Raw genomic sequence first — 14,827 nt, forward strand, 5'->3', positions numbered from 1 at the left:
GGCAAGTGCTTCACGGTACTAGGGGCAGGCAATGAATGCTTCACTACTGCCAGACAAATTGAGCTGCTAAAAAATGTCTCCAGGCCATATTTCTACCCTTGCAGCTGGGTGCCTACTCAGAGTGATTCACACCTTCATCTTGCCACATTTCTGGACAGGTCATTTACACTTGACAGGCTCAGTTCCCCATCTGCAGGACAGAGATAATGATACTGCCCCACCTAAGAGAAGTGCTCTGCAGACAAATGTGGATGACTATTCAGGGGCAGCCATGTCAGAACCTGTATGAATTCCTAAGGCATGACCTCTGTGTCCTCTCTAAAAGTAACAAACAAGAGCAGCTTTTATATAGAAAGGATGCACAATGAACATGAGATGGAAAGGCTCAAGGTATTATGTTTACTCCCAAAACAGACATTTGTTATTGTTTTCTCTGCATCTCCTCCAGGCTGTGGAGCCCCTACTGAAATAATTACCTTCCTGCCACCTCAGCTCAGGAAGGCAGATGGAAAGCATGAGGAACTTCTTATTTTTCTGTATGCCTGCCACCAAGTCAAATCTTCTCATTACCAAGGGAGCTCCTGCAGGAGCTACTTTTCATTCCCCAGAAAGAACAGAAAGAAGGAATTCAGCTGTCACACTACAAAACTTTACCGAAATAAAAAGGAAAGGAGAACTGATTCAGACGTACGACTTTAGCCTGTTTCCTAAGAGACGCAAGATGAGAGCTGCAGCTATGAGCCTAGCTTTAGAAGGAAGCTTTGCAGAACACTACCACAAACACATCTGCATTTTGAAAGCAAGGACCAGTGATCTGCATTCTGAAAGGAACAAAACATCTGCCTTTCAGAAAACATGGCACTGTGTGCCAGGGCAAGCAGTGGCCTTCTGGGATGTACTGGCTATTAAAAACAAACAAAAAACTCCAATACAAAAAAAGGTTCAGGAAAAAAATCTTGAAATATCACTGACTTTGATTCCATTCCTCAGGGTCACCATCTTGGTCTTCTCCCCTTTCATACACGTCCAGTAGTCCTGATGCTTACCATCCCTGGGAGCTGCATCTACCTGTACAAAGGCAGGTTACTGCCCACCACTGGTGGTCAGTACCAACTCCTCTTGGTAATAACACTTTGAGGGTGTATTAGAAAAGAAACATCCTTTCTTTCTGTGGGAATTTGGGAATATTTAACAGCATACAGTGCAATGGAACCAGTATATATTTTTAAATGACCTAATGACATTGTGTGTTCCATGGGATGGCATGGGAAGTGCCACGGTGACTGCTGAGGTGTATTAGCAGTTTGCCACTTACTACTCAGAATAAATAGGCAGAATGTTCCCTGGAGCCAGGATACTGACAACATAACCAAGAGAGAAACAAGTATGCTGAATATGAAACAGTGGTTACACTTTATTAGATCTGTCAGTAATTCTGTCACTCCACAGGAGGCACGATCCGAGCTCATGTAACCTGTATCTCTGCCCCATTAATCCTGACTAACAAGTAGGAGGTGACAACTGTTGTAACTAAGAAACAAAATTACATATAAAAAAAATGTACATTTAATAAACACCATGCAATTGATTCAAACACCCTCGAGGAAGGAACCTGGACCAAACAAAAGGATGATAATCTTATCAACTGTATCCTAAATAAGGCCTGATGTACAAGGGTAAGTAATCTCTGCACAAACATAGACAATAACATGTACTCTGATGATTTGTGACAGAAATGACAAATCTTCTAACATATTTTAGTAGGAAAGTCATAATGAAAATACAATTGAAAACTGGAAAGAGGATAATGAAAATATTTTTGGTGTATAGTGTTAAATAATCACCAAATAGAATGAAATCACAAAGTGAAAAATAAAAAAATATTACCTCGCTTCTGTTTTACATATTAAATAGGCTAGCTTAAGGGCAAGGTGAAAAAAAAACTCCAAATATTTAATATCAGTCCTGTTTGACAGCATTCCTGTATTCCTGAACACCACCACCCCTCCCCTTTCATTTGAATTTCAGGAAGGAAAAAATCAACACAATCTTGAGAAGACCAGATCCTCCTCCATCAAGAAAAGAAATAAACTACCACTACCTGCATGCTCTGTGTAAAACACATCACATAGCATGCTATCAAATTTCAGACAAAAGGCTTCAGATGATAACGTCCACCTCTCCAACACAGTTTTCCACTTTCCTATCAGAACCCTGAGAAAGGCAGAAAACCCCTGAACAAATCCTCCCTCTCACAACATCACTACATGGGATATAAAAGCAATGAGTAACAGTTTCTAAGTAAATTAGGTGAAATATAGCTTCTGCCTGGCCAGCCCTATGTCACACAGGAGGGAGAGCAGAGGATTCCCACCACAACCATGTGGTGGGAATATCCATGTGTGGAACACACCTCCCACAAGAGCACTCATGGCTAACCAAGAACAAAGGGAACTAGCAACAACAGGCATAAACCATACCTACATTGTAAACTGCATGATATTGGAAGCCATTCATACATTACATAAATCCAAAGGGCTTGAAAGCTTTTTGTTATGGCAAATAAGATGGTAATGAAATAGTTACTGATTGGAGCAAGTGGCACGCGGCACAGAACTGTGCTTGCAAGGCTGTCAGAGAGTTCAAACAAAAAATATTGAAAAATTCAAACCTGTGACCAGTTCTCTGATTTCCAAATCTGTAGTCTTGCGGAGTAACCGTACTAATGCTGGGATACCACCACAGTTTTTCAGAGCTATTTTGTTGTCATCATTTGCCTTCCCATATACCAAGTTTCTCAAAGCTCCACAGGCACTACGGTGGACTTCTGTCATCCTATGGTCCAATAGGTCCACCAGTAATTGTATTCCACCTTGTCTTCTTATCTGAAACAGGCCAAAGTGATAATCATACAGTTAGGCAATGAACACTAGTACGAAAAAATGCTGTCCAATGTAATTAAGCTGCGTTTTATGCAAGCTGCAGGCCAGCAAAGGTGTGCTGGTAACACCACAGAGCTGCTACATTTCACTGCCTTGATTCCTAGTATTATTTCCGTGGGAACATAACTGTACACTGACAAACCAGAACTTCTGTAAAAGCAGCCAAAATTAGTCAAGAGTGTTGCCTCATCAAGGTTTCTCATGGTTCGGCAAGGTTTGCCTTGGCAAGAGTTCCTTCTGTGCTGGAGAAACGTAGCCTCCTTCAGACTGTAACACATCACAAACTAGAGAAAAAACCACAAGGCTACAGCAAACAAAAAAAAGCACTTCATGTCATAAAGTTTTTAGGAGTCCTGCCTTTACATTTAATTACTGGGAATGGGAAGAACTACGGTAGTCTCAGTAAGAATATTTTATCAACTAAATTGGGATGAGCAATGATGAAAGGAAAAGGAGGAATCACCAGGAACGTAAAGATAAGGATGAGAAATAAATTGTGGTAAGCTTGTTCTAACAATACTGAGGAACACCCTTAAGTGATGCAGGAATAGAAGTTTTATGTGTACCCAAAGTAGCCTAAAAAGTAAGTTTCTAATGTGGTATCTCATGTAAAAATCATTCTGAAAAAAGCACAAAAAATATTCGAGACAAATTATCAAGAAGGTCAGGAATACCAAGTACAATTTATTATGAAACCATTTCAAACAAACACTTCTTTATTATTCTGTGGCACTATTTGTTCCTCACAGAGTAATCAGTCTTGGATCTAATTTTAAGAAACCACACAGGTTCATAACTAACATCCGAAGAGTACAATGCTTTAGCTTCAAATTACACAGACAACTCTAAAAAAGTCAAGAAGTTTCCCCGTATGTGTAGTTGGCTAAGGCCCAAAACAAGCCAGGCACTTCAGCTGGCTATTTCACATTCAGGACAACAAAAAATTTGAAATATGTATGAAGCAGTTTTTGAACGCCCATGTGTTCTTGGGGCTCTGCAGGGGGAGGTCTTAGAAGAACAAAACAGTTGAAGTACAATAAAATCTACTAGGAATTCAAGCTTCATTTACTAACTTCAAATCTTTATGTAGAATCAATTTATGGCATTTTATGGATCCAACACAAGCTTAAAAAAGGTGAAGTGCTGGGTCTTGTGTTACTGTTACAACAAGCCCATGCAAGGCTATAGGCTTTTGGAAGAGTGGCTGGAAAGCTGGCTATTGGAAAAAGAACTGTCTGCAGCAAGCTGAACATGAGCCAGCAGTGTGCCCAGGTGGCCAAGAAGGCCAATGGCATCCTGGCCTGTATCAGCAACAGTGTGGCCAGCAGCAACAGGGCAGTGATCCTCCCCCTCTGCTTGGCACTGGTGAGTACTCAAATCCTGTGCTCAGTTCTACAAGAAGGACATTGAGGTGCTGGAGCAAATTCAGAGAAGGGCAATGGACTAGGGAAGGGTCTGGAGCACAAGTCCTGAGAGGAGCAGCTGAAGGAGCTGGGGTATACCCTGAAAGAAAGAAGGCCCAGGGGTGACCTTATCACCCTCTACAGCTGCTGGAAACGAGTCTGTAGCCAGGTGGGAGTTGGACTCTTCTCCCAAGTAACAAGTGGTAGGACAAGACAAAATGGCCTCATGTTATGTCAGGGGAGGTTTAGGTTAGATATTATGAAAAAATTGTTCACCAAAAAGGTTATCAAGCACTGGAATGGGTTCCCCAGGGAATTGCTGGAGTCACCATCCCTGAAGATATTTAAAAGTTGTGCAGATTTGGCATTTACTGGTGGAACTTGCAGTGCTGAGTTAATGGTTGGACTAAACAATCTTGATTGCTTCCAACCTAAATGATTATGTGAATCTATGATTCACTTAAAATAAAGACTGAAAAGTGATTCAGGCCTTAGGGTTCCAAAATTGAGCTATATGCAATTACTTGCTGCTAAACCAGAAGTTCCCGCTTTCTTCTTCAAGTTTATCTGGCATAATCTTATTGTTTTAATAACAGCAAAACAAAAAAATAAAACAGCTGTGTTATCAAAAAGCATATACACCATGATGTTACAGTGTTGAATTAAGATGTTTTAATATCTATACAGTTACCACACAGCTTTGGTCCAAATGCCAAAGTGACAGTGTTTAAACTAGGGTATTTTTCCTTAAATAGGCATTATATCAGTACTCATATGCAACTTTCTGAGCAATATGCAGGCCACCTCAAAGACTACAGCAGTTGGCACTACATGATGCATGGAGAGATATGAATGGACATTGGTAAAATATATCAATTTCAGGCAGAAAAGTTCACCAATTTTTTGAGAGTTTATGCTTCTGCTGCTCAGAGACACCATGACATCTTTCAGTTTAGAAATGAGAAAAGCAGGTCAAAGAGAAAAGGTGCTGCAATATATATCACTAGTAAAGTATTTTCCATGTGAACAGGATGACTTGCAATTGAATAATTAGCTCATTTTTGCGCCAGAAAAAATTTTACCAAGTTAATCTGGGAGAGGTGGGGGTTGAAGCTTGCTTGTTTTGTTTGCTTGGGTTTACAATCCATTACCATCTGACCTTCATATAAAAATACATTTGCTTCCCCTACTAACCAGATTTTAAAAACCAAGCATGCTACATGAAGAGCCACCTACATGACAAAACAGATGACATTTACTAAAGAGACTAGGAACAAAAATTTATGCATCAATTCTACAAAAGGTGAATCAACCACAGAGCTTCACACTTCAACCTCGGAAAAGAAACAAGATCTGATAGAAAAAAGAATACAGTTAAAAAATACATGAGTTGCCTGGTGTGATGAGTAATATCAGGAACGACAGAATGAAAACATGCCAGCTGATCTTTGTGAATTATATTTTTAAACCACAATATGTTGAATGAATATTTTAATTGCTTTGCTGCTAAAAAAAAAAAAAAGAGTAAGAATGAGAAAAAGTATTACTTTGTAGAAAAAATCATTCTGTGTGCTACAATTCAGCTAAAGACTCAGAGGGCTCTGTCTCCATTCAGAGGGACTGTGTGCCTATGCTGTTTTTCCCACTCTTTCCCTTGCACATAACCAAGTGGCATCTCACGCTCCTCAGCAGTTTTTCCTGTGGATGCTCTCAGGTGATAGGTTTTGCTATCTTCTGCTCATTTCCAAAGGGAAATGTGTAGCTCTGCTACAATGAGACAGTATTCCTGAGCTCCACCTTCCCTTTCCAGTCACAGTAGCTGACAGCACACTAGTGTTCAGCTCATGCAGCTCCTCCTCTCCCAGGAACCTGAAGCCAGCAGCACACTGAAGTGATTCAAAGATAGTTTCTTAAAAGCAAAGGTATTAAATATTAATCTAAAATGCATTTCTGTCAGAAAAAAAGGGTAATACAACAGAAATGAAACGATTGTTACATAACACTTTACATAACTTGACAAAGTTTCTTAAGTTTTACTGAAGGAAGAACCTATTCTTACCTGGGAAATACAAGACTTATTTTACAAACTTTCTTTGAATTTCCAAGCTCAGATATTTGGCACAGTAACTGTGTCATGCCAGGAGAGATGGAGCTGATTGTTCCCAACTAGGAGCCCAGTTTCTGATGCTGTTTTTTATCTGGACTACTCTCTTGCTTTGTTGGTGGTTTTTTTTTTTTTTTTTTTTTTTTTTTTTTTTTTTTACAACAGGCCTTTATTCACCACAAGTTTCACCCCATCTTTGTGCTTCTATCAAACATCTATAGATGTTTAAAACTATACTCTCCAGCAGGTTTAAGTATGCCTGACAAACTGTGAGACTGAGATGGATGTTATCAGGATCTATTTAAATGTATAGAAATAGAGGCAAAGGAAATGAAATTATTTGTTCAAGTCATTTAGGGAGCTAAAAGCCACAGCCTGGAGGACAATTCTGACCTAGTCTCCTGGGGCAGATCTCAGCTAAGTTAGTCACAGCTCCAGCTCCAGTGAATTCAGTACTGCTACTGCCAAATGTCTTTGCCAAGAATGCGGGGATGGATGGATAAGCAGCAATTTGCACCAATGAGGCATCAAATTCCAAATCCCAATTTGAAACTTCTGTCTCTTTCCTAACTTAAGACGAAGAAAACATTTCTTAATATAATATTTACTGACATATCAGTGGTCGCTAGGTTACATCTAGGAGGAAAAACATATGTCAGAGTCTGTTTGCCTAGTAAAAACAAACAGTGGAAAACCAACTTGTCAGGAAATACAGAGGACCAACTCTATTCTCACACAGACCAACCCCAAAGTAGCCACTTCTGAACTCAAAATAATGAGTTTCAACTCTCCAGCACAATTGAGTATGTCCAGTTGCAAATACCCATCTTGCATGCATTGTCTCCTTTTTACACCATCTTTTCTCAAAAATAAAACAAGAGGATCAGAGGAGAAGGATTAACAATATCAACAAGGCTGGTTGAATCCGTGTTGCGTTGTTTCTCACAACTCTCTTAATCCATGGATACCGGTAATTTCTGTAAGTTATTTTCCTTCCTTTTGCTCACTGGAAATATTTTGTGCATGTCTTTGGAAGACACTGTTAGAGAGCTGTTAAATACAGAGCTGTGATTAGAAATTTATGCCAATCAAAGTGAAAACTGAAAGAACAGAGATTACATAAATTTTGGAAAAAAATATATTTCTATGGAAGAATGCACAGAGCTTCTTTCATCTGAGGAATCACGTGGGTTTTTTTAGCAGCATATTTTCCTGCTGAAGTTGGTTCTCTGCCATTAATGTCCCTGTTTACTTGCTGGCCACAAGCACTTGACCAGCTTCATTGATGCCACAACACAGCCAGACAGGACAGGAATAGGTGCCAGACTCTCTAGTACACAGATTGATAAAAGTGCACTCATGTCAGCTTGATGACAGTCTTCTCCTCTGGCATAGTATGAAGTTTTTTTGCATTACATCTGAGAATATGCATTCATATCCACACTATGAAAATAAAATTTAGATTCAAGAAGGGGTTCAGGCTGCTTCTGGAGGCAGTGAAGATGTCAATTATGTTCCTAGTAAGGACACTTAATCCACCAGGAGTTGCATATGACCAGCCTGAAGCATATGTACTGGTAAAAACAAGTCAATAAGACATTGATAATATGTCTGAAACTATATCTATATATCTATATATAGATTATCTATATATATTTATATATCTTGATTACTGTAAGATTTTAGCATATGAATTCTTGATAGCTTGCTTTCCTAATTCAATACAACAGATTGTCTGGATGTGTGGAAGAAAATGAAATGTAGGATGTGAAGGGTATGTAGATACTTGGAATGTACAGGCACCTGTTTTGTGAGGACATCTGCTCAACGGCTGTCCAGCGTATAAACAGAGATGAGACAGGAAAAGTAATAAACCACACTGACATACACAAACCCTGCAGAGCAAGAGACAACACCAAAGACCAGGTCTGGGAGGTCACTGCTCAATGGGCTGCTGAAAGAACCACTCCAAGGCTTGCAGAGGTTCAGCCTGAGCTTCATTAACTGGTAAAGTGGGTACACAGGGAGGAATGAATGGAAAGGTCCTATGGTAAAGAGCATGCTGATGGAATTGTGGCAGTGTGCCAGACTCACAGGATGTTTAGCAGAAGGGCAAATAGAGGAAAATGGGGATGTTCCAAATGTATGGAGGAGGAAAGACATGAGAAAATAGAAAGGGCATGATGAAAGGGATTGATCATCTGTAAATAAATTGTGCTTCAGCATGTTTGTCTGACAACACCCCTCATTTGATCACTGCTCCCTTTTTCATCTTCTTATTAATCCTAATTGCTAACAATGGCATTACACTAGTGAACCTTTACCTGGAATAGCTGAGAAAACAGGAGATGTGGGAAAGAGCTATCAGAGACACTGTGGTATCAAGGATAGATACCGGTGAGACCAGAGTGAAAAAAATGCAGGTGAGCAACCTCTCTTCATACCAAGCTATGAGAAATCTGGCCCTGGAACCTGGCTATTGCTTATAGCTTTCCAACAGCAGAAGCAAAGCTAAAGCAAATAGATTTTATCTGGTTTGACTCTCACTAAGGTTTTGAACCCTATTTTGAAAAATATTCTTTGAAATCTGTGGAGTGAAAATTATTCTATTCCTCCCAGCAGCAAAGAAAAGAAGCAAAACCCTTTCTTTCAATCACTCCATAAGGGAAATTGCCTCTTGCATCCCTTGTAAGGCTACAGAAAGTAGAGCTAGAGATACAAAAAGAAAGAAAAGTGAAGCTTCAAGTTTTAAACAGTTTAGCCAAAGACTGTTAGATAATGAAGTATTCCAAAACAGCCTAAAAATAATTTTGTGACAGAAACCAAAACACCCTTCCTCTTCTATTTATACTAAGCAAGTGGGTATCTGAGATATTGTTCAAATTTTGCCAGTAGGTATAACTGAAACATCCTTTTCTGCATTTAATTCTGAATACCCTGCCTTACAAAGTAAAATATAATGGAAACAGAAGAAAAGTAGGAATAGGTAAAAAAAAAACTGTTAGACTGACAGGGTGATAAAGTGTCCTGTTAAAATAACACAGTCTCTTCTTCCCAGTAAGACATTAAGTGTTCCACTATTAACAGCTCCACATTCCTAATTAAAAGATTAATTAATGGTTAGATGCTTACTTTCCACATTTTTCTTAATAATCACTATTGAGTAACTCTTCATCCAAAGGAGGCAAAGGAAACCTAACAACAATCAATTTTTTCTACACATCATAGATAGTAATTGCCAGTTTAATTGACATAGAACACTGCATCATCTGCCACTTATTCTGTGACATTTCTGCTATTAAGAAAGCATGTTTTAATATATCAAAACACAAGTATTTAAACACACACAATTATTTTTAATGCCACTCTGTTACATATAGAACAGAACTAAAAAATAACTGTCTGCTAGCACAGGTGATTTTATGTATGCAATAAATACCAAATTAAAAGGACAATTCAGTTTAAGTCTGCTTCTGGAATTAGTAAGAATTGGTTTTAGTGTTGTTAGATACTTTTTTTTCCAACCAGCAGGGCAAGCGCTAACTACTTCACATGTCAATGGATTTTCAGCAACTCCACCACTGTTGGAAGGAGAAGCTGCAAGAGCCAAACCAAATTCCCAGGAATTTTTAAATGGTAGCAGGCTGTGTAGTGGGACACTCTGACTACAGCCACTCTGCTCATCTCAGGCTCGCTGTGTGAGCTGGCTGGTTTGCCCACACAGACCAGGGCACTGCAGCAAAGGCCAAGATGGTCGCACAGCAACTTGACTGCACTGACTGTTTATCCACAGTATCCATGAAATTATTGTATTTCTTCATGTTCTTATTGCAGTTACAAATTCTCTCAGTTATTTATCTTTGCCCTGTTTACATTACTAAAATGACTTCCATCTAACAGGGAAAGAACCACACTATTTTTTCTGGAGAAGGGTTTGGAAGACAAGCAGCCCCACTGCTAGCTAGTTTAAGAGGGCAGACTCCTAGAACTTGAAATGGATGTGAAGGGGAGAAAAAACTCATCAGAACCGAATAAGGGAATAATATTTAGTGCAGCACATCTCTTAAGAAAAAATATACTGGTTCAAACTTTAAGTCCTCTCCATTATTTCTTCTGACGTGCCTATGGAACAGCAGGTAGACAATGCAAAATCTGTACATTGCAGATGCACATGAGATTTATTACAGACAAATTTACCTGTAACATCACAAGGTAATTTAGTCTCATTAGTGAAGTAATTTGCTACAGGTTTAAAAAAGTGCTGAGCAATTTCAGCTGAAAATAGAGCAGAATGTTATGCAAATTGCTGCATTAACTCCAAAGTCTAATTTGTTTAAGGTATCTAAATCAGGGTGTGGATGTAGGTCCCATTTAAGAATGGCTTTCTCGTTAGGACTTTTTAGATCAGATACAAAGGTAACATAAAGCTGTGAACAGGCAAAAGATGAATAAATTCAACTACCCATATATATATATATATATACAATGTTCTGCTTAAAATTAAATAAGAATTGCTCCCTCTGTGTTAAACTGCACTGTGTGGAGAAGGATGGGGATCTTTTCTTCTGTGTCTATAGAAACCAGGTGGGTGTTTGGTGGAAAGGCTGTGTGACGTGAGGATGAAAAGCATGGGATCAATACTCAGGAGCTTTTTTTTTTTCGGGAGTTGGTATCTTGTGTTACTGAGTACAGATTTTTTTTTTTCCCTGTGTCTCTTAAGTGACCTCTTTAGATCTTGGGATCTATGTCTGGGGTTGACAGAGGGTCAAAACCATTTTCTGAACAGGAGGAGACTCAAAATCATGTTCTAAAATTGCCCTGAGAAGGTATGAATAAATGTGTTGCTTTCTCAGTCAGTAAGCCTTAATGTATTCTGCTCTGTGACACATCTTGTTTTTCATGCTTGGTAGGAAGGCTATACCTATTATAAATCAAAGTTTTCATGTGATTTTACAAAAAAAAAAATCCCTGGGTAGGCATGAGTTACCTGTAATTGTAAAGCACTTTAATACTTTCAAAAACCATTACATTTGAAGGACAACACAAGTATCCTACTCTAATCACAAAGGGCTAGTGGGATCTTCCAAATAACACTTTTAACTGCAAGCACAGAGCTGACCTTTAGTGCTTGTCTGACTGAGAAGGCATCAGAAAAGCAATTTTCAATCCCACTGTTGAAGGCAGTATCTCCTAAAATTAACAGATTGGCACTGACCTACATTATAAACTGAGGAACACACATAAATATGATAAAATACACACATGCCAAAGCCCGCAATAGGTATTGTAACTACTCGATATTGATTCAGGGTCTTTGTTTTTCAAAAAATGCACAATGCTAAAGAAGGTTCAGCAGCATGCACTTCATAGAAAGTGCAGTAGCAATATTAATTTAAGAGGCAAAGACATTGGCATTACTCAACCAATCAACTGATTTAATACTGTCTGACATTAAAGGAAAAATTATGATTAACACCAACAGTTTGGATCATTTACTTTCTGGTATTTAAAAATGATTAAGTATCTATTTGAGAATGAAGGTTTACATTTATTATTGATGAAAAGAACTGACATATATACTTCAACTAAAAACATGCTGGTATTCCTATAACCAGATACCTAGTGAAGTTTAACAAGATAAAGAAAATTAATTTTTTTTAATGTAAAGCAAAAGCAAGTTTTTTAGAGATAGCAGTACATCGCTTCTTAAAAGATTTTAACAGCAATAGAAGACATCACCTCAGTGATGTATGAAAACTTCTGAAGTTGCAGTTCACTCTATTCAGTTAAGGATATCATAAATGGGATTTAGTCAATGTGAACACAAATATTATCTAGGAACAAGATGGTCACCAGTAAGACCAAAGAAAATGATTTTTTTTTCAATCTTTTAAGCCCAAACAACAAAACAACTCTGACATTTCAGCTCTAATTGGAAATTCAAGAAGTTCCTTTTTTGATGCTTGCTGTAGTTATCTCAGTTTGCCTCACAGAATAAACAAAAGGCCTCTTCTCAGATTAAAACTACATTTACCGTTTATTATGTCAAGCATCATACCTGATGATCTCTGTTCACAGGATAGTCTATACTGTGATTTCAATGTGAGGTGTTCTCTTCTTAGAAATTATGTATTATCCTTCAAAGAATCTCTCAGTCACATGAGACTCACACGTCTGTTTCACACTTCTGTCCTGAAGTATTCTGGGAGCAAGCTACTCTCTCAAAAGGTAATGAACGCATTCTAACAACATCCCTCTTTGGTAGGAAGTTCTGCTAATAGAACCCCAGGCACATAAAATTTAAATCCTTGTCTAAGTTCACAAAGGCAGGCTATGACCTGCAGTTTAATAGCTTCAGTGAAGCAGAAAGCTGCACTGCAGAATCTTTCCCCCATCTCCCCATTTATATGAGTTTTATAAATTAAGTAAAAGTCAGCACAAGTAAACACCTGCATCATAGCTAACACACTTTGTATTACCCACAGATCAATATGCAAAATTATATATATATATATATATATATATATATATATATATATATATATATATAAGTATGTATTACATAATAAATGAGTGTGTGTGTGCATATAAATACATATATAAATATAAATATGTACTGGTTTCAAGGTGGGCATTTCTGTTTTAGAGCCTTAGGTCTTTTTATGACTCTAAAAACCTGTGCCTTCTGCTGCCAACATTCTCAGCAGCTTAGTAACAGCCATCTCTTTGTATTTTTAAACACATTTTGAAGATCAACTGCCAGTCTTTACCTTAAAAGTTTGGCAGGTCCTTTTGGCAGGACTATGATTTTCCTTATTGAAATAATTTTGCTGCCAACCTTTTTAGTAGAGATATGTTAAGAAAGCACCAAATTACAGATATTGATATCAATGTACGTTATTTTATTTCTATATATAGTGTGCAAAGTCTTACTATGGCTTGCTGGATGATGAGAACAGTAATAAAAAATATGCTCTACAATAGGAAAGTGATCCTCTGCATTCACATATCAGCCTAATAAATCAGAGAAATAATTGGCAGGAGAGTTATGAATGGAAAGAAATCCATGGCATACACAGTAGAGCACCATACTGCTTGAAAAAGCTGCAAATGTATTTATTACCCATTCAAAATGTCATACTGGCTATGTCAAATGACACTGTCTTTCAGTGAATTACTCTTCTTTCCCTACCACCGAGTATTTTCAAATACAGAAGATAAAGCTTTTGCAAATGTTTTGATACAAATACAACATGCTTTCCTCAGACCAGTGGAGAGAGGAACAGTACAGTGCAATGCTCTTTCTGTGTCTGCTGCATACCACAGAAAGTAGCACAGAGGTATTCATCTTGCACACATAATACTGCTTTTTTTTTCCCTCTTGTAACTGCATGAAAATATTTTTCACCAGATAGTCACATTTGAATTTTTTTGCTTATCAAATTCATTGCCTGAAATTCTCTTCTAGGTGCTCATTCTGGCTGCCCAGAGAGGAAAAAGATAGAAACCTTTAGCCAGTATTCCCATCTCCAGTGAGGCAGACATTGTAGGAGTGAATGCTAAAACCCAGATAAACAGGGAGTCTAGGTTCTTGTCTAGACTCACTCCCTTCAGCCTGCAAGAAGACCAGAACCAGGCCCCTAAACAGTAGCAGAACAGAGGTCAAATGCTGCATCCCAAAGATGTTTGTGAACAGCTGCTACCAGCTTCCACGGTAGTGAATAAACAGTGGAGTCCAAAGAGCAAAGTTGCAATATTCAAATAAAACATGGACATTTGTTAACTACTACTGCTACTTAAACATATATAAAATTTTGGCTCACTTTCACTCTAAATAATTGTTGCTATCAATATCATAGAAAAAACTTAGAGAGAAACTTCTTGGAAGAATGGGAAAAATACTGTCCTTTTGGTTATTCCCTGGAGAGGGAACAACTGGGCAGTGGGAGGGGAGAAACACAAAAGAAGTGTAAAGCAGTGTTGAGATGAAAACACCAACATACATTCTCAGTATTAAGCCCATGATTTTGTAAAATAATATTTTAAGTCACCTTGTAAATTTGTTTGATTCAGTCTCTCTTCAAGATGAGAAAGAATAATATGTTACAAAACAACTGAAAACAGGAAGGCAAGAAAAATGTTGAATTTTTGCTTATCCAGCATTAACTCAAAAAAACCCAGCCACAGCTAGATGTTCCATCACATTTATTACATAATACACTCTTAGGTACTTCTTTTTAAAATCATGCCACCTTACATGACTAAAGCTTTTTTCCAACAGAAATAATTTTGAAATGAATGCCATAAACACAAAGTGTTCATCAAGATCCTTAGAAGAGCAGAGGATTAGAAGACAAGATCTGGCCCCAGAAATCTGC

The 14,827-nt window shown here is 38.1% G+C and overlaps 1 protein-coding gene across 7 annotated transcripts in view; it reads right to left on the minus strand.

Moving 5' to 3' along the window:
• CTNND2 (catenin delta 2) overlaps positions 1 to 14,827 on the minus strand; it is a 638,637-nt gene that overhangs the window by 138,997 nt on the left and 484,813 nt on the right. For all 7 annotated transcript variants that reach the window (XM_068196795.1, XM_068196789.1, XM_068196805.1 and 4 more), the window contains one exon: positions 2,672 to 2,885. In XM_068196795.1, coding sequence (XP_068052896.1) covers positions 2,672 to 2,885 — 214 coding nt within the window. The remainder of the gene's footprint in view (positions 1 to 2,671; positions 2,886 to 14,827) is intronic.

The sequence above is a fragment of the Anomalospiza imberbis genome, chromosome 1, assembly GCF_031753505.1.
Source record: "Anomalospiza imberbis isolate Cuckoo-Finch-1a 21T00152 chromosome 1, ASM3175350v1, whole genome shotgun sequence".
Taxonomy (NCBI): domain Eukaryota; kingdom Metazoa; phylum Chordata; class Aves; order Passeriformes; family Viduidae; genus Anomalospiza; species Anomalospiza imberbis.